The sequence below is a fragment of the Ursus arctos genome, unplaced genomic scaffold (genome assembly GCF_023065955.2).
Source record: "Ursus arctos isolate Adak ecotype North America unplaced genomic scaffold, UrsArc2.0 scaffold_10, whole genome shotgun sequence".
In the NCBI taxonomy this organism is placed as follows: domain Eukaryota; kingdom Metazoa; phylum Chordata; class Mammalia; order Carnivora; family Ursidae; genus Ursus; species Ursus arctos.
This window is the reverse complement of record NW_026622764.1, coordinates 29,333,570-29,352,629: the sequence shown is the minus strand read 5'-3', so window position 1 is coordinate 29,352,629 and position 19,060 is coordinate 29,333,570. Positions and strand designations below refer to the sequence as shown.

The window sequence follows — 19,060 nt, the reverse complement described above, 5'->3', positions numbered from 1 at the left end:
ATGTACTACCTTCATTCCATTTGTTTCTTTGAAACAGTGTTTGCTGCAAAATAGTAGCATGGTTAAGAGAATGGGTTCTGAAATCAAGCTCCCTGGGTTTTGAGCTGTGGCTCTACCTCTCATTGGTTATGTGGCCTTGAACAAATTGACCTTCCTGTGCGCTTCAGTTTGTGAAGTGGGGATAACAACACACAGGGTTGTTTTGAGGAATTAAATAGTATTAGGATTTGAAAGAAGATACAGAATGTTGAGCTCAGGTATAGGAAACCAGTCCAGCATTAAAGACATTACAGTGTATGACACAGAAATGAAGTATGTGTGAGAAAGTGCAAGAACACATACTTATGTATGAGAAACACACACTGGAAGTAGATACACCACATTAATGTAACTATAATAAGTGAGTGGGATTATACTGTATTGTATTAATAATATAATAATGGGATTATAATAGTGGTGGCATTATAGGTGAATTTTGTTTTGCCAATATTATGCCTTTCTCTTTATTATACACATTTCTTTTAATGTCAATGAATCACATTGTAATTAGATAAAAAGGTCTTGTTTTGATTTGTTATTTGGAAAAGTACCACAGGCTCCAAACTAAAGGGAGTAATTGTAGACCAATCACTAGTACCCCTATTTAGGCCTGCAACACTTTTATCTTTAGAGAATAGCTCTGGCAGAGTAGTGGTTTGGATTTGGAGTCACAGCTTTTGGAAAGAATGGCTTGTGGCTCCAACTTCATTCTTCTGGCATATGAGTGTATAAAAATTTGATTCCTGTTTGGGATGAAGGATGTGCATATGCATGACTCTTACCCAAATATGTCTCTGTAGACTCTCTCTATCCAGCAGCTAGCAAAACTTGTGAAAGAGGACTAGGGGCTGGAAGGAAACAGAATGGCAAAGGCCCCTGGCCTTCATGCCATTAAAATCTGCCCAGGAGGTCTTAGCACATGTGCAATAAAATGAACTACAGTCCTCACTGATCCTACTTCCAACAATGTGAGTTAAAGTAAACGACTAGTAAAGGGAGAGGAAAGGAGAAAACAGAATGACAGAGGTGATAGCAAGAGAGAAGTTTCATGGAAGATTAAAACTTGCGTGTGATGTAAGAATACATTTTTTAATGTGTTTAGAGAAAAGGTAGTATAATCTACAATATAATCTTTAATATAAAAAAAAAACCAGTTCTAGTAATAATGTCCCACTAGAGGTTGAGGTAACACCGTCATTATGACCCATTTTTCGATTCTACCTTATCCTGAAGGCTTACTTTAATTTTAGCATAGAAAATTTGGGTCAAAGAACAAAGAGCTACCCAAACTCATAACTTGGCTTATAATTTCTCTTTTGACCTTCTAAAACTACTCATAATTTTGAGATGCAGAGATTCAAAAAAAGAATGAAGCTGTCTTTATAATTTTTACTCCTTATTATAAAATGTTGATTGCCTGTTTCTGGAGAAAATCTTCTAAAACCATAATTATTCAACTTACAGATGGAATGATTCATTTTACTTTAGAATATAGGGATATATAAACAAAAATAAAATGACAGCCTTATTTACACAATTATCTTTGCTAATACTTTCCTGATGCTAACAATAAATACTTTTCTTTGTCAATTTAAATAAAGTATGTTTCAATACCGTTCCAAGTTGAGGGGAGAAAAAAGGTGACATATAAAAATGACATATGCAACACTGAGGAATAATATCTCTTGGTCTAGATATAAGACTGTATGATCACCAAAGTATATTTTAAGCACTTACTGGTTTATGAATAGCTGAACAAAAGTCTACAAGTTGTCATATGTAATATGACTGTAATATGTCAGAATTATAGCATATATAGCAACAGAAAAAAATGCAAGGCCAAATGCTGATAAAAATGGTTCTCTGTATTATTCTCATTCATGTATTAAAAAAAAGAACACTGTAGGCACCTAATAAAATTGTTAAACATCAATTTTTTCCAAGATGTTCTCATTTATTCATGAAAAATTTATATTGCTTCCAAAAGTATTAAATCTATTTACACATGAAGCTCTGCTGTATAGAAAGTTAAACAATTCAGAGCATCCACCAGTCTAAAAAATTTATGTCAATGGAGTATCTATCTCCTACTTTTAGTCAAAGTGAGAACACCCCTTACATTCCAACAGGACGAGTGCAGAGGAGGAAACTGGACAATAAATGTCAATGAGACTGCAGAGCACCAAAATCAGGATTCTTCAGGGCTCCAGCAGTTCCATGTCAAACTGCAACTTCTCCAGGCCCCAAATAATTCATGCAACTTAAGCCCCAAGAATATCTGGTAGGGACCGATATTACCATGATGCACCAAAGGAAAAAAAAAACACTAATGAGGCAAAACTACAGACTAGTTGGGCAGCACAGGGAGTTACTGAACTCTTAACATTTCCATACACTCTGAAAGAAGCAATAAACCGGTTCATTAGAAGAGCTGACCAGAACACTCAGCTGTGTGTCCACCATTTGTATTAAGCACTTTTCGTAAACTGTGCATGTAGTAATTTTAAAAAGCCATTTGTACTGGGCTTTAAGCCTGTTTTGGCAACACATTCCCTTTCCGTTTGTGTTCTGCTTCGACTAATATCAAAATTAATTTGCATTCTTCAGCTGGAATACAAGAAAAAAAAAAAAACAGTGGGAAGAGAGTAATTCTCAAAACTTCATGGTAGGAAGAGTGTGGTGGTGAAAATGTGTGTACCGGTTATTTGTAGAAAACTCGGAGTGGATGGCATATTTATAAATATTTCAAAAGAAGGAGAAAAAAGACCCTAATGAAAAGATCTGGGCCACTGGATTGGATATCATCAGCAACAAAATAAAGGTAATCTAACCTCTTAGCTTGGAGATGCAGGTCAATCATTTAATAGGCTGCTTCCTGATCTCTGCAACTCCACCTGAAACGCTGCCCACGCCTAAGGTAGGCGCGAAGCTGCTCATCACAAGTTGGCCAAGTTTTCCACTTGGCTACGGGGGCCGGAGTGTTCCCTCCTCCTGCACCACCTACCCTGATTGGCTCTCCCTGACGTTTCTCACGCGCTCTACACTGGGCAGTCTGTTTTGACATCTTAACGCCTCCCGTTTTTCAAGCTACACGCACTGGCACAGCCCACGCCGGGACGAGCCTGGCACAGCGCAAGCTCTATGGTGCCTGTCACCAATCCCGGCCAAGGGTAATAAAACCCGGCGACAGCGGCCCCGAGCCCGCACACGCACCACGCCTTGTTGACATGTTTTGAAGCAGGCATCGCGGGGAAACGCCCCCAAGCAGGCTCCAAGGTTTGGGCGCCGCGCCCAGCCCGACGCTCCCGAGGGGCGCCCAGCACGCGCCCGGAGCCCGCGCTTCCTACCCGCCCTGCCGCCCACGAAGGTCGGCGGACCTACACCAGCCCCGCCGTCTCAGGGGGCCCTGGCCCTGCCCCTCCACCGTTACCTGCTGCCGGGGGCGGCTTCCCCCACACACCACCCCGGGCTCCGGGGACGGCGGCGGCGGCTGGTCCCGCGGCTCTCACATGAGGCCCCCCGGGAGCCCCGCTTCGCGCTCCCGCCGCCGCGGCCCCCCGCGCTCCGCCCGCATCCGAGGCTCTGGTCCCGCGGCGGGCGCCAACGCGGCTCCACCTTTGCGGCTCTGGCTGCTCCAGGAGACGCCTCCCTTCTCAGTAGCACGCGGTCCGCGTCCTTCTTCCGGGACCCCCTGTCGCCGCAAAAGACTCCTTCAGCGAGCCGCGGCCACCGCGTAGGACCCCACCGCTTCGGCCCAGACAGCGACTCCAAAATGGCGCCCGGGGCTCGCGGCCGCGCGCTTTCCCCGGCGCGTCTCCGCCGGAGGGGGCGGGAGAGGGCCGCGCCCGGCGGGAGCGCGCACCGTCGGTGCAGCTGGGGGCCTCGGCCTCCGGGTTCTAGGACAGTCGGCCGCCTTCCTCCCCCAGATGCTACCGCTACTTTTAGGGGATTTTTCGTTTTGAAGCCAGTGTGGGAGGGCTGGAGCTCGCTAGGCGGCTAAAAAAACCATCTGCTGTTGAATCTGAAAAAGTTTAGGGAGGTGGAGCAGGAAGGGAGAAAGGAGGAGTGTCTCCGGAGCCAGTGGCAACTCCACAGCTGCTTCGCGGCAGAAAGATAAACTGTAGCGGCGGACCGGACGCGGCTCCGCACTGCCAGGCGGGGCTTGGGCTGGCCACTCCTGCGCCGCGGAACCCGAGGGCTGAAAAAGCAGGCTCTAAAAACCGACGCACAGCGCCAGGTACGTAAGGTGTTTTTAAAAACTGCGAGGAATCCGGGAAGAATGGTGGCAGTATTAACATTAGAATTACAAATGATTTTTACATTTAAAATACTTGTATTTTCCAGTTTCTCTAAAAACGCTTTTTATCATCAGAGTTACTACTGTGTAAAAGCCACCTTTATAGACTCCTGAAATTTGTAAACGGCTTTCTGAAACACAATGAGAAAGAATAAAGGAGTAGATGGCTATTTAAAAGGTAATCTCCAGGTGAAGCCTTTTGTCAGTCCAGGAGTCCTCGTGTCTAATGCTACGTACTTAGCTTGTTTTAAAAGTTTGGATTTTTAGATACTGGGTTTTCTTAAAGTTAGAAATGTCCTTAGGTACAAAATCATAACTTGAATCATGCACTATCCCTCCCGCCTTCCTGCAAAAAAAATTTTATTTTTCACCCCAAGAGGTCTTCTGCATGATCTGACCCATACATACTTAAGAGCCTGGAAGTAGTGATGCCCAGCGAGTGCTCTACCCTTCTATTGCTCCTGAGAATTCCGGCTTTAGAAAGCCATGTGTAAAACTACATTAAGATTCAGCGTAGGAAAATGCAGCCGCTCTATGTTGAGGGCCTGGCTATCTGATCATCAGGTCAAACGGAACGAAGTCTCTAGCAACATAATAATGTGCGTGTACCTGAACGGCAACATTTTTAGGTTGCTCAGTGACTGAATGATGAGACAATAGGAAGTTTAACACAGGTCAGGATAACTATTAGAGGAAGAAAAAACAGTAAAATCAAATCAGGCCCACTTATTTAAAGCTAGATCAACAGTATAAATGATTGGTAAAGCACATTAAACCAAATCAGCAAACATAAGTAAGGATATATTATATAGCATTAAAACTTTTTCTCACGTTCTGGGATGCCTTGGTGGCTCAGTGGGTTAAGCATCTGCCCTGGCTCAGGTCATGATCCCAGGGTCCTGGGATGGAGTCCTGCATCCATCTGTTACTTGCTCAGCGGGGAGCCTGCTTCTCCCTCTGCCTGCCCTGCCTGCCGCTCCCCCTGCTTGTGCTCTGCCTCTCTCAGACAAATAAATAAATAAAATCTTTAAAAAATAAAAAATAATAAATAAAACTCTCACACTCCAATCGTAGTCTCTTTTAAAATCCTCATCACAGTCTGTTGTCCCCCTAAAGAAGACAAAGACAGTTTACCTATTGAATGTGCCCTCTCCTTCCCTGTTACTGTTTTTGAATGATTTTCTTTCACCTTTTTGTAACTTGTGTTTTGAAACTTGTGTGTATTTTTTTTTTAAAGATTTTATTTATTTATATGACAGAGAGACAGCCAACGAGAGAGGGAACACAAGCAGGGGGAGTGGGAGAGGAAGAAGCAGGCTCCCAGTGGAGTAGCCCGATGTGGGACTCGATCCCAGAACACCGGGATCACGCCCTGAGCCGAAGGCCCTGAGCCGAAGGCAGACGCTTAACGACTGCGCTACCCAGGCGCCCCGAAACTTGTGTGTATTTTTAAACCAGTCAACACTTACTTTCATTTGTCAGTTGTATTAGTCAGGATCGTGCCACTGAAGGGGAAGGAAGGGGGTGGCTGTGAACAGTTCGGGCCGGCGCAGAATCTTTTCATTGCCCACCCTGTTTAGAATTGCCAATACATGTGATAATAAAAAGCACACCAACATTTGTCCCCATTATTATTGTTTTTAAATTCTCTACGGACAGTGTACCCCCTCTACCAGGGACAGGCTCCTCCCACCTCCATGCCCACCTTGGCACTCCGCTGGTTAAAATAGATTAGGTTATGTTGAGTAGCTCCTAAGACACCATTGTAATTATTCCTTGTTTTAATGACTTTCACAGTTGGGAGTACTGCTCCAGTATTCAGTATTTTGTATAATGTTCCTCAGTTGGGGTTTGTCTCTTGTTTTTCTCATGATTAGACTGAGAGTATGATTGTTTGGGAGAAAGATCACAAATGTTTAAAGTACCGTTCTCATCACATCATATCGAGACTACCTGTGGTCAAAAGGGCTTAATCCCTCTTGATGTCTACGTTCATCAAGTGAGGTCAAGTTGCTCCACTACAAAATTACTTTTATCTTTCTATTTCTACTGTACTGTTTGGAAGGGAATCACAAAGCACAGATCACACTAAAGGGTTGGGGAGTTATACTCCATCTCCATGGGGTGGGGGGATGTCTGCAGAAATTATTGGGAATTATTCTGCATGAGAAGATTGCTTCCCTGTCTCTTAATTTCATATATTTCTATGTCTTTATTGCTCTATACTGAAATCTTGGTGATTTCCTCAGATAGGACTTCCAATCGTCACTAATTCTTTTTTCAGATCGGTATAGCTTCGGTTAAGCCAATCTCTCCGTATATTTTTTTATTTCTAAAAGTTATACTTGGTTCTTTTTCACATCTGCTTGATCATTCTTGTTCTTTTCTCTTGTTTTTAATTTTTTTTTCTTTAATCATTTTAATCACATGAAATAATTGGGGGTCTAATCTTGATTTTTGTAAATGTTTGTTCATGGTGAGTTGTTATTCATGTATTTTATGATTTTGGATTGTGAGTTCATTTTCTGTGAAGTTTTCGGTGTTGCAACCTGGTTAAGGGGGTGTCACTCTAGACGGGCTTTTTTGTTTGCTTCTGCTGAGTGCTGCAGGGTATTACTAGCCTGGAACAACTTTTTATCATAATTTCCGGACTCCTGGGTTCTTGAGTCATGACAGTATAAATTCAGACTCCAGCCTGTGTGAGGGCAGGCCCATGGTTATGAATTCTCAGAAAGACATTTTTTCCCCCTAACCTAGAGCTCAAGCTAAAACAGGTTACTTGATCGTTCGTCTCCCTGTGACCTAGGCCAGCTATTCCTTGAAAAAGATAAAGATTTTCAAAATTCCCACCTTATGCAGGGACCTGGGTTATAACTTCTCTTGCAAACTCATCTCCTGTCTCCATATAAGTCACTGTCCTCCAAATAGTTCTTTCCCTTCAATCCCTGCATTTTGGTCTTATGGACTGCATGGTCACTCCTCTCAATTCATTTTCTATGTCTTTTAACTGCCCTTTCATATTTTTCTCTCTGTTTCTCTTTGTTACATTACATAGTATCTTCTAACTCACTGATTTTCTCTTTGCCTCCAATCTAGAGTTTATATTAGCTTTAAAGGGAAATTGAAAATCCCATTACCCAAATTTCTCATTTGTTTTTCATATTCATCTAGTCTTAAAATAATTATCCCTTGGAGTGCCTAGGTGGCTCAGTCAGTTAAGCATCTGACTCTTGATTTCAGCTCAGGCCATGATCTCAGGAGCTTGAGATCGAGCCCTCTGTCATAATAGCTAATAAAATATAGTTCAACCCAAATGCTATAAGGGAAGAGGTGCATTCATAAAAGTAACAGGACTAATAAAGGAAACAACAGAACAAAAGGTTGGCATCATCATGAACACACCTACACCTCACAACTGCAAAATGCATGAAGTAACAACTGATAGGACTGCGGGAAGGAGATTAATCAACAATTGTAGTTGAAGATTTTAACATACCCAGCTCAGAAACTGATATAACAAGCAGATAAAATATAAGCACAATCATTATAGATCCGAGAAATACAAATAGTAACTTCAAGCTCTTGGATATATGGAATTTTATACTGCAGAAGGTCATTGCAGAGAAACAAAACATTGAGGAAACAGACCATCTGTTAAGCCACCAAAGAGAGTAAAACCCAAAGGTTCAGTATCATACAGACTATGTTTCTTAGCCATGATGCAATGAAGTTAGAAATGAATTATGAAAGAAGAGCTAAATATGTCATTTGTTTAAAAAACAAAATAATACATGGGTTAGAAAGTAAATCATAACAGAGATTCAGGAATGTTTATCTTGTATGATAATTAAAATACCACATATATTAGTATTAATTATATGTCAGTAGAAAAACATCTATACCAACCCTTAGAGTGAAATTCATAGTTTAAAATATAGTTATTCAGGAACAAGTACAACTTAACAAAAGCAAAGTATTTAAATCAGTAAGTCAGAAAAAAGCCAAACATCAAAAAAAAAACAACAACAACATATAATGAGATTTTACAAGGTAGCTCCCACCTATACCTCCCTTTCTCGCAGACAGTTTCTGCTCCTCACATTAGACATGAAGTCCAATCGCCTTGCCCTTGAACCTGGGCTTGCCTTGGTAATTTGCTTCAGAAGTGATGTTTTAAAACTTCTGCGGCTGGGTCGCATGGGTCCCCATGCAGCTTTCATTGGGATCTCTTGGAATGCTTACCCTTTGGGTAGTCTGAAGGGTCCATTACCATATTATGAAAAGATAAAGCCTCATGGAGCAGTGCTCAGTGAATCCATGGGACCTTGAGAGGTAATAATATACTGTCTTAATCCATTACGTCTTGAGTGGTTTGTCATTCAGTAGTAGATAATTGGAAGAGATTTAATAATAAAGACAAGGGAAGGCATCAATGAAATAGGAAAAAAATAAGTAGAGAAGATTATAAAAATCAGAAGCTTCTTCAAATAAGAGTGAATAAGGTAGCTACAACTCTGATTAGATCGATTAAGAAAAAAAAGTTGCAAATTAACCAAATAGAATTTTTAAAAGGGGAAACCAATACAGCCACCACAGATATTTAAAATTATAAAAGTATGATATAATTACTGACTAATAAAATTGAAAGCCTAGATAAAATAAATTCCTAGAAAAACAGAAAATGGCAAAGTTGGCAGGAAAAAAGTAGAGGATTTGAATAAACCAATAGTCTTTGTTATAGTTATCAAAGCCCTCTCCTCCCAACTAACCCTAGGCCCAGATGGAATTACAAGTGAGCCCTACCAGATTTCCAGGAAAGAGTTAACTCTTTCTGTTACAAGTTATTGGAGATAAAGTCGAAGAGGAAAAGCTGCTCAGGTCATTTCATGAAGCTTAGTATAATCATAATTCCCAAACCAAATATGGAAAAGAAAAGTGTAGTTCCATTTGCCCTATGAAAATACGTGCAGAAATTCTAAAAGAAATATTAATCAAATCCAATAATGTACTACTAAAACCAAAAAATAAATAAAAGTTATTTATTTGATAGAGAGAGAGAGAGATAACATGAGCAGGAGGGAAGGATAGAGGGAAAAGCAGACGTCCCACTGAGTAGGGAGCCTGATGCAGGACTCGATCCCAGAACCCTGGGATCATAATCTGAGCCGAAGGCAGACACTTAACTGACTGAGCCACCCAGGGACCCTATATGTCTGTTGTTTAATGTCTGCCTTTCTGACTAGAATATAAGAGCTAGGAAAATGTGAATCAGTCTGTTTTGTTCACAGATCCTAGGCTCCTACAACAGTTCCTGGCTCAGTAAATGTTTCTTTGAAGAATGAAAGAACAGGACAGGACAGGGCTTATGTCCATATTACACAGTGCTGGGCCTGGACTTGAGCCATGATGGGACTAAAATAAATCTGTCCTGGGGACTAGATGGGCAGTTAGATGTTGCAGAGGAGGGCTTAGGAGGTAAGTAGGATGGTGATAAGAGGACAGTTGTAAGTGAGTTTGCTTATGGGCCAGAGTACCCAAATTATACAAAGAATTCTGTGCTTTTATGACTCACCAATTTCACAAGTCCCCCAAGGAATGGGAAACCTTCTCACAGAAAACGGGAGATCTGTTAGTAGAACACAGGAGAAACTAACGTAGTTACTGTGGTCCTCCTCCTCCTCCTCTATCTCTTGTTCTTCCTCCTCCTCCTTGTCCTCCTCTTTTTCCTTCTCTTCTCCTCCTCCTCTTCCTTCTTCTCCTCCACTGTCTACAAGAAGCTTGGTGGTTTCAAAGAAGGAAAAGAACAAAGTCTCTGCCTAAAGGTATAACTTTCACCAGTGAGATTAGAAAACACTTCTACAACTATGTATGAAAAAGTTCCTAATAGTAAGATGAACACTGTCTACAAAGGTGCTGAGGGCATGAAAGAGAATAGGAATAGGCAGAGAGAGCTCATTCACTGACCAAGGTCAGTTTTGAATCAAATCTTGAAGAAAGTAATGGAGTTTGGCAGGAGAGAGGCAAGCCATCTATCCAAGTGGTAAGAAAAGCACAATGCCAGGAGTTAGTAAGATTCAGAACCATAATTAGAAGGTCATCATGTTCGACTCCCATCCAGGACTGAAGTCTGTTAGGGCATCTGTAGTGAACATCTATTCAATTGTCTACCTAGCATCTCTTTGGGGGGAAGCTCTTCCCATCTACTAGGTTTTAGCCATAGCTTCCTGTAGCTCATGAACCTGGGCCCTTTCCATCCAGTCTAAGACAGTCTGTCCCCAAGGAGTTTTGAATTAATTCTGAAGGAAAGAAAGTAGTCGCTTCCTTGAGTACTTGGACTTGTAACGTATAGACCCAGGAGAGAGAGGTGGTCACTTTCTACCACATGGTCTGGAAAGCAATAACAGGTGCTCTACAGTGAGAAAGAAAAAAGAAAGAGATGCAGAGAGAGGACCTAGAGGAGAGACACAACCAGAGCCCCCAGCCCTGGTTCTACTCTACTCCCAAAGCCTGGAGGTATCCCAGCCATTGCATTTGTTTTGTTTGTTTTTTGTTTGCTGGAGTTATTTTGAATTCGCTTTCTTTTGCTCATAACCAAAACTCCTTACCCTGCAAACCTGACCTGGAAGGGCTCTTCCTTGGGTCTTAAATGATGTTTCCTTTTAACTGAAAGGTGCTGGTGGAATTTGGTCTCACTGTGTCCTATGTCCAGGAGTGGGAGTGGGACCTGGCATCTTCTCCATAGCTGCCATGAACCAAAGATGATTCTGCCTAGTTATGCAGGGATGGTGGAGGCTGGGGATGGGCTTGGCTTGGATGGAGTCCCAGAAAAATGAGTGAGCATGATGATTGCCTCTTTTCCCTGCCATACAAGTTGACAGATTAACCACAGGTCTTACTATGAGAAAGATGCATGCAGTTCTTCCCTGAGGGGCAGGTAGATCTCTAAAGATCTTGGTTCTGCCTTTACTGGATATGCAAGCTTGGACGAGCTACTTAAATTTTTTGTGCTTCAGTTTCTTCATCTGTAAAGTAGGAATAATAATAATAATAATAATAATAATAATAATAATAGTATCACCTACCACACAGAGTTGTCATTAGAACATACATACATACATTAGTTAATGTATGTAAAGCATACAGGTTGGTTGCAGGCGTATGGTGAATGCCCAGGAAAGGTTAGCTACAACCCTGCTGTTATTATGACTGCTTCTAACTCTGCTGGTGAGGACACTCACTCCTCCATGGTGTCTTGCCTCAGCAACACCACTTCTCTGGGTTATTCCAGGGTATACCTCCATCTCTGCCAGATCAGCCCAATTAAACCATTTCATCTTCTCTATTTTAACCTTAACTAGGATTAGATTGCAAGCTTCTCAAAGGAAGTAAGTGATGAGACCCTTGTCCTTCAAGCCACTTTCTGACCCGTTTCCTGCATTATCTTCCTAAAACACGTCTTTGCTCAAAAAAAATCCAAAGGTAGGTGACAAAATCCAAACTGTTGAGAATGAGATTGTAGGCCAGTACTGTTTATTAGAAATATATGTAATTTAAAATTTTCTAGAAGCCACATCAAAAAAAAAAAAAAAGTAGAAAGGGGGGCACCTGGGTGGCTCAGTCAGTTAGCTGTGCACCTGACTCTTGATTTCAGCTCAGGTCCTGATCTCAGGGTTGTGAGATTGAGCCCCACCATCGGGCTCTGTGTGGAGCCTGCTTAAGATTCTCTCTCGCACTTCCCCTTCTTCCTCCCCCCTCTTTGCAATGTCTCTCTCTCTCTCTCTAAAAAAAGAAAATAAAAAGGAACAGGTAAAATTAATTTTAATAATATATTTTATTTAACCCAGTATATCCCAACTATTATATTTCAATATGTAAGCAATGTAAAAATAATTTTCAATTCTTTGTCTTTTAGTTCAAAGTCTTTGCAAAACCTGGGCTACTTATTTAACCTCCGTGAGACTCAGTTGCCTCATCTGCAAAAGGAAAACAGTTGTGCATAGGTTTGTGGAAGGTGAAAGTGTGATGATGTGCATGAAGCCCCTTGTATTTGTTTCCCTACGGCGGCTGTAAGAAATCAGCCCAGACTTAGTGGTTTGAAACAATATAGATTTATTAATGTATATAGTTCTGGAGGTCAGAAGTCCAGGTGGGCTAAAATCAAAGTGTCAGTAGAGCTGCCTTCCTTCTAGAGGCTCTAGCAGAAAACGTTTCCTTGGGGTGCCTGGGTGGCACAGCGGTTAAGCGCCTGCCTTCGGCTCAGGGCGTGATCCCGGCGTTCTGGGATCGAGCCCCACATCAGGCTCCGCGGCTGGGAGCCTGCTTCTTCCCCTCCCACTCCCCCTGCTTGTGTTCCCTCTCTCACTGGCTGTCTCTATCTCTGTCAAATAAATAAATAAAATCTTAAAAAAAAAAAAAAAAAAAAAAAAAGAAAACGTTTCCTTACCTGTTCCAGCGTCTGCAGGCTGCTTGCATTCCTTGGTTGCTGGCCCCTTCCTCCATCGTCAAAGCCAAACAGTGTAGGGTCTTCCAGTCTCTATCTCTGCTGCTGCCAGCACCTCTCCCTCTCTGGCTTTGATGTTCCTGCCTCCTTTTTCCCATATTAGGACTCTTGAGATTACATTGGGCCTGCTGGATTAATCCAGGACAACCTCCCCATCTCCAGGTCTGTGCCCTTAATCACATCTGCAAAGTCCCTTTTGCCACACAAGGCAACGTAGTCACATCCCCCGGGGGTTAGGACGTGGGCATCTTTGGAGGGCTGTTATTCACCTGCCACACTCTCCACTGTGCATTAGCAGAGTGGCTATGGTAAGCTCTCAACAACTCTTCTTTCTTTTAGAAATAATATTTTTAGTTATTTACTTGAGAGACAGAATGAGAGAGAGAGAGGGCAGGATTGGGGGTGCGGGAGGGGCAGAGGGAGAGGAAGAGGGAGAAGCAGACTCCCCACTGAGCACGGAGCCTGACACGGGGTTCCTCAAGGGGCTCCATGTGGGGCTCCATCCCAGGACCCTGAGATCATGACCTGAGCCGAAGTCAGATGCTTAACTGGCTGAGCCACCCAGGCACCCCAACAAATGTTCTTTTGTTAGAAAACCTTGATTCTAGTTCATAACAACATTATTTACACGTTTTTGTAAGTACTCTGTGGATGTCTTATCCTCGGCACTTGGCACAACACTTTGCATGTATTTACTCACCAGCTCATGCTCATCGGGTACCTTCCATGTGTAAATCGTGGTTGCTAAGCAGTTGGGAACCCAGTTCCCACCCTCATGAGCATGCACTGTCAACTGTAGACGTAGAATGGAGCTCACATATTTATTAAAGGAATTCATAAAGCAAAACAGCTTACTTCCACTTCGGAGGAACACATCATTGCTTTAGTTCTTCCTCCCTGGGATGCTCTTTCCTACTTCTGCTTGTCAAAATTTATCCATGCTTCAAGACTAGGCTTCATACCTGCCCTTTGCTTTTTTGGAGGAAGTGGACCTTGTAAGTTGTACCTGCACATGTTCCCTGCCTTGCTTTGTTAGCCAAGAAACTTATCTAAAAGTTGATGGCCTGTTCTCTAGCCACTATGTAAGACTGGATGGTTACTTACTGGACACTCAGCTCTAACTTGGAATTTCTTTTCATAATTGTTCTTCACTGTAACTCCCTTCAGTGTTTATATTTTATAGTGTCTAAATTTTTTCTAAGTGACCTTGCACCATTTGTGAAATGAAGACACCGTAAGTCATTTAGAATGTAATATCCTCCTGTGTCGGTCAGTCAGGTCCTCTGGGAAACAGATGCCAGGATACAGTTAGAAGTTAGGATAAGGAGTTTTTAGACCTAAATAGTCTGGCCAGAAAACTGCTTAAAAATGGCTTTTCCTAGGCCTGCAAATATGAGGAAAGCAAGTTTCTTTCCAGATTCCCTAACACCTGCTATTGTGATTCTATTTCTTGTCTTTTTCTTTGTGCACGGTATGCTTGAGACAGAGGCATGCAAAGCAGTGGGAGGGGCAAAGGGAGAAGCAGACTCCTCGCTGAGCAGAGAGCTGGAGGTGGGGTTACATCCGGTCCCAGGGCTCCGGGGTCATGACTGGAGCTGAAGGCAGACGCTTAACCAGGCGCCCCTACTTTGGGTCTTCCGGAAAAATTTAAAGCCGGTCCTGAGCCTGTACCCTCAGGCTTCTCCCACAGGCCTAGGCCAGGGACCAGGTTACCGTCCTAGCAGAGTGCTGGAAAAGGAAACACAGAGCTTCTCAAGCAGGTCCTGAGAGGTAGACCGTGGGGCTGAGCGGTCATCCCTTCCTGATGTTTGTTCCCCAGCATCCTCATGGCAGAATGACATGTTCTGAAGAAAAAGACTGTGTTGCCCTGAAGGTTCTGGAATCTTTTTTGAACACCGGCAGCAAGTCCCAACTGGCCTTTTGAGGATATAAACATGTGAATGCCTTCAGAACGCTTTTCTGCTTAAGGCATCAAGATTTCTTCATGAAGGGGCGCCTGGGTGGCACAGCGGTTAAGCGCCTGCCTTCAGCTCAGGGCGTGATCCCGGCGTTATGGGATCGAGCCCCACATCGGGCTCCTCCGCTAGGAGCCTGCTTCTTCCTCTCCCACTCCCCCTGCTTGTGTTCCCTCTCTCGCTGGCTGTCTCTATCTCTGTCAAATAAATAAATAAATAAAATCTTTAAAAAAAAAAAAAAGATTTCTTCATGAAATATTAATCCAGGGTATTCTGGAGGTTGAAATTGGATTAGTTCTGCCTGCAACCCTTTCACCTTGGTTTGGGACCACCAGTAGTGCCAAGGACAACAGATTGCTCCCGCTTTCCAATACACTGGGGCAATTACAAATTGCTTGTGACTCTGCAGCACCGTCACCCAACACAAACGGAATTTCCGTAATCTCTGATGGATCAGATGTATCTTATTTAGATGAAGGGGGACCTTCCGTACTACTTCAGAGCCCTTCCTTGCTCAGGAAGTCCATGAGCTTGCACAAAACAGCAGATCCACAAACTGCACCATGAAGAGATCAGCCTGTGATCTTTAGGTTTTTGTCTTTTTTGGGCAGTAAAGTCTCCAACATCAGGAGTTAGACTACTCACACTGTTCTATCAAGTTTTAGAATTTTCTATTTACATATTTTTCCTAATGTCTTTCTCTGCCCCTTGAAATACTACTTATTCTTCAAGATGGCACTCAAATGGCCTCTTGGCTACTCCTCTCCCAACAACAACAAAAACAAAAACCAGTAACAACAGTCTTTCCTAAATCCTGAAGCATAGGACTTGGACATGTTTATAAATTTATTGGAAGATTCTCTGAATAGTTATCTGTGTTCAGATTTGATCTTTTCATTTCAAGTTTCTTCAAAGCAGACATTATATTGACAAACAGATTTATACATTTTCAACAGTGGGAATGTAGAACAAAACTGATCAAAACTTCTGCCACTCTCATGAAATAAATATAACCTGACTTATGATGACTCATAAATCACTAATTTTTCAATTTCATGAGTTACCTGTAAAAAAGATCTACAGAGACACACTGTAGTCTGTAAAAAAAAAAAAAAGAAAAAAAAAAGCCTAGTGATTTTGTTGATTATTTTGTGAAAGTTTAATAAGGGGCTGGTTAGTAAGATGGGGGTTGGTCAATTTCCTAAATGTTTTCTTTTCCTGTCTTTGGCATATGTCTGTTTATTAACATACATATTTATATGTTCTTCCCAGTGTTGAAGATTCCAAAATGTACTTCATTACTACTCTTCCCTAAGAGTTATGAAAGTCATCATTGTGCTGTGTGTGTTAGTGAATTTGGATGGATTTTTAGATCTTAAAGATACTTCCATTTTGTTTTTCTTTTCTTTTTTTTTTTTTTAAGATTTTATTTATTTATTTGACGGAGAGAGAGACAACCAGTGAGAGGGACCACAAGCAGGGGGAGTGGGAGGAAGAAGCAGGCTCCCAGCGGAGGAGCCTGATGTGGGGCTCGATCCCAGGACTCTAGGATCACGCCCTGAGCCCAAGGCAGACGCTTAACGACTGAGCCACCCAGGCGCCCCGTCCATTTTGTTTCTGAAGCAATAGTTCACACAGTTGTCAGACTTTATCACTGTATAAAAATGTACAGTGGTTTATTGACATGTACATTCCAATATGTTTACAGCTGCAAGATAATGAGGCACACTCCGTATTGCACTTCATTAAAATTTCAGGCTCAACGTAACCTAGAAGTTTAAATGAAACTGCATTTGTAATTTAGTAATTCTTATACAGGACAAACATTGATATCTTTATATACAGTGTGATACTTATTACATTTATATGCCAGTCCTAACACAATTTTTTTTTTTAAATAACAGTCTAGGAAATAAACCAGAATATTCCTCTTTTCATCCCCACCCGTGATGCAATTATACAGGATTACAAAAAGGCAGTATACAATAAACAATGATTACTTTTTTTTGCTTGAAAGCCAGCATCATTCTTAGTCCATGGGCATGGCGATTCTTTTATATCAATTATCTATAAATGTTCAATGCTTCACAGGCCAATGACGGTAATGGCCACATGCAAACACCTCACAAGTTTGATGTCTTGGTTCAAAAGAAGATAAACCGAAAGAATGGGGAAACTTTCCATAGCAAGAATTATGTACATGGTATTTGGCATCCTTCTTGCACTGTGAATGGTTCATTTTCATGGATGTAAAAATGGTCCCGTCCTTATCCTGAGCAGAGTTTAAACTTTACCACATCCACTTGGGGGATGAAGGCAACTTCTTCTCTGTAGACAAAGGAATCCGAGTGTTCTAAAAAGTGTGAGCATTTCTGCACACTCCACAACCGAGAGCAAATTCTTCCCCAGTGGGTGGATGAACAACATGGAGTGGACATTCAGTTCCTTCTAACTGTTTGCCTTTGGGACCTGTATAAATTTTGAAGGAGGCAAAAGAATATAATTAAAAAAAATACATATATACAAACCTAATATAAACCACCAATAAGTTATTCAAAAGAAGTAATATGGCTATGGTTACACAAATATAAAATTTAAAAATTATTTTTCTTCTAACTACAAAAGTAAAAACGTTCACCACAAAAAATTCAACACACCAGGTATATATAGCAGAGAAGGGACAGACTCCCTTACCTACAACATCCTGCCTAGAAATAACCCCTATGAGCTATAGATCTTATTCAATTCATGAATGAGTGAGATACATCATCTTAAGAATTTTTTATGTTTTTTAAGTGAAGTATAGTGGACACACAATGCTACGTCAGTTTTAGGAGTATAACATAATGATTCCACAGAATCTATACATGATGCTATGCTCACAAGTGTAGCTACCATGTGTCACCATACAAAGCTATTCTAATACCACTGACTGTATTTTCTATACTGTGCCTTTCACCCCCATGACTTATTCATTCTATAACTAGAACCCTGTACCTCCCACTCCCCCTTTACCCACTTTGTGCCCCCCATCCTGGAACTATCAGTTCTCTGTCTTTATGGGTCTGTTTCTGCTTTTTTGTTTTTTAGATTCCACATGTAAGTGAAATCATATAGTATTTGTCTTTCTCTGACTTATTTCACTTAGCATAATACCTTCTAGGCCCATCCATGTTATCACAAATGGCAAGACCTCATTCTTTTTTATGGCTGCATAACATTCCAGTGTGCGTGTGTGTGTGTGTGTGTGTGTGTGTGTGTGTGTGTGTATACACCACATCTTTATTCATTTATCTACTGATGGACACTTGGGTTGCTTCCATATCCTGGCTATTATTAAATAATGCTACAGTAAACACAGGGGTGCATATATCTTTTTGAATTAATGTTTTCATTTTCTTTGGGTAAATACTGGATCATACGGTATTTCTATTTTATTTATTTAAGTAGGCTCCATGCTCAGCATGGAGTCCAACATGGGGCTTGAACTCATACCCAGAGATCAAGAGTCAGAGGTTTAGCTGACTGAGCCACCCATGGGCCCCTAGTATTTCTGTTTTTAACTTTTTGAGGAAACCTCCCTACTGTTTTCCACAGTGGCTGCACTAGTTTGCATTCCCACCAACAGTGTACGAATGTTCCTTTTAGTTCACACCCTTGCCAATGTTTGTTACTTCTTGTCTTTTTGATTCTAGCCTCCTGCCTGGTGTGGCTAGAACCCCTCACTGTGGTTCTGACCGGCGTCTCCCTGACGATGAGTGATGCTGAGCATCAGTACAGCATTCCACAGCCAGAGCAATGAACAAAATGGGCATGGGAATCCATCAGGATGAGAGAACAGGGAAACTTTTGTATAGAATGTTTTTCTCCAAGTAAGATCAAATTTAAGTGTAAATAAGCCATGTTATCCTTCTGCCTTCTCTGAAGAAAAAGCAAACACTGATGAATGGGAAGACTGACTATTAAGGACTGTTATTTTTAAAAGTATCTCAGGGGAGATTAGTAGAAAAATGAAAATTGGCTTAAATATATGAATGGTAAAATAATATAAAATTTAACAATCTGGAAGAAGCACTTTGGGGAAGATATAAACTTAATAACTAAATAGATGAGGCTTAAAAATGGACATTGAGGACACGTGATGTAATGGTGTAATAAGACTGATAAATCACTGAACTCTACCTCTGAAACTAATAATACATTATATGTTAATTAATTGAATTTAAATAAAAAATAGAAAATAAAAAAATAAGAATAAAGAAATGTATA

The 19,060-nt window shown here is 41.5% G+C and overlaps 3 protein-coding genes across 22 annotated transcripts in view; 1 reads left to right on the top strand and 2 right to left on the bottom strand.

The window, feature by feature from the left end:
• FBXL3 (F-box and leucine rich repeat protein 3) overlaps window positions 1–3,744 on the bottom strand; it is a 20,349-nt gene extending 16,605 nt beyond the window's left edge. The window contains exon 1 of one of the 2 annotated variants that reach the window (XM_044381893.3): window positions 3,655–3,744. The gene's annotated coding sequence lies outside the window, so the exon portion shown is untranslated. Of the gene's footprint in view, window positions 1–3,469; window positions 3,556–3,654 lie in introns of those variants that run through there. The other variant, XM_026493436.4, reaches the window with a different exon arrangement.
• Window positions 2,885–19,060, top strand: LOC123000734 (WAS/WASL-interacting protein family member 3-like). Its single transcript, XM_044381967.3, has 3 exons — window positions 2,885–2,956; window positions 3,281–4,276; window positions 18,487–19,060. Exons 1-2 carry the CDS (start codon window positions 2,885–2,887, stop codon window positions 4,037–4,039), a joined length of 831 nt encoding a protein of 276 aa, XP_044237902.1. The 3' UTR covers window positions 4,040–4,276; window positions 18,487–19,060.
• The window catches only part of MYCBP2 (MYC binding protein 2), a 253,185-nt gene continuing 250,557 nt past the window's right edge, over window positions 16,433–19,060 (bottom strand). For all 19 annotated transcript variants that reach the window (XM_044381881.3, XM_044381882.3, XM_026493430.4 and 16 more), the window contains one exon: window positions 16,433–17,260. In XM_044381881.3, the coding sequence (XP_044237816.3) occupies window positions 17,145–17,260 (116 nt within the window). In that variant the 3' untranslated portion in view covers window positions 16,433–17,144. The remainder of the gene's footprint in view (window positions 17,261–19,060) is intronic.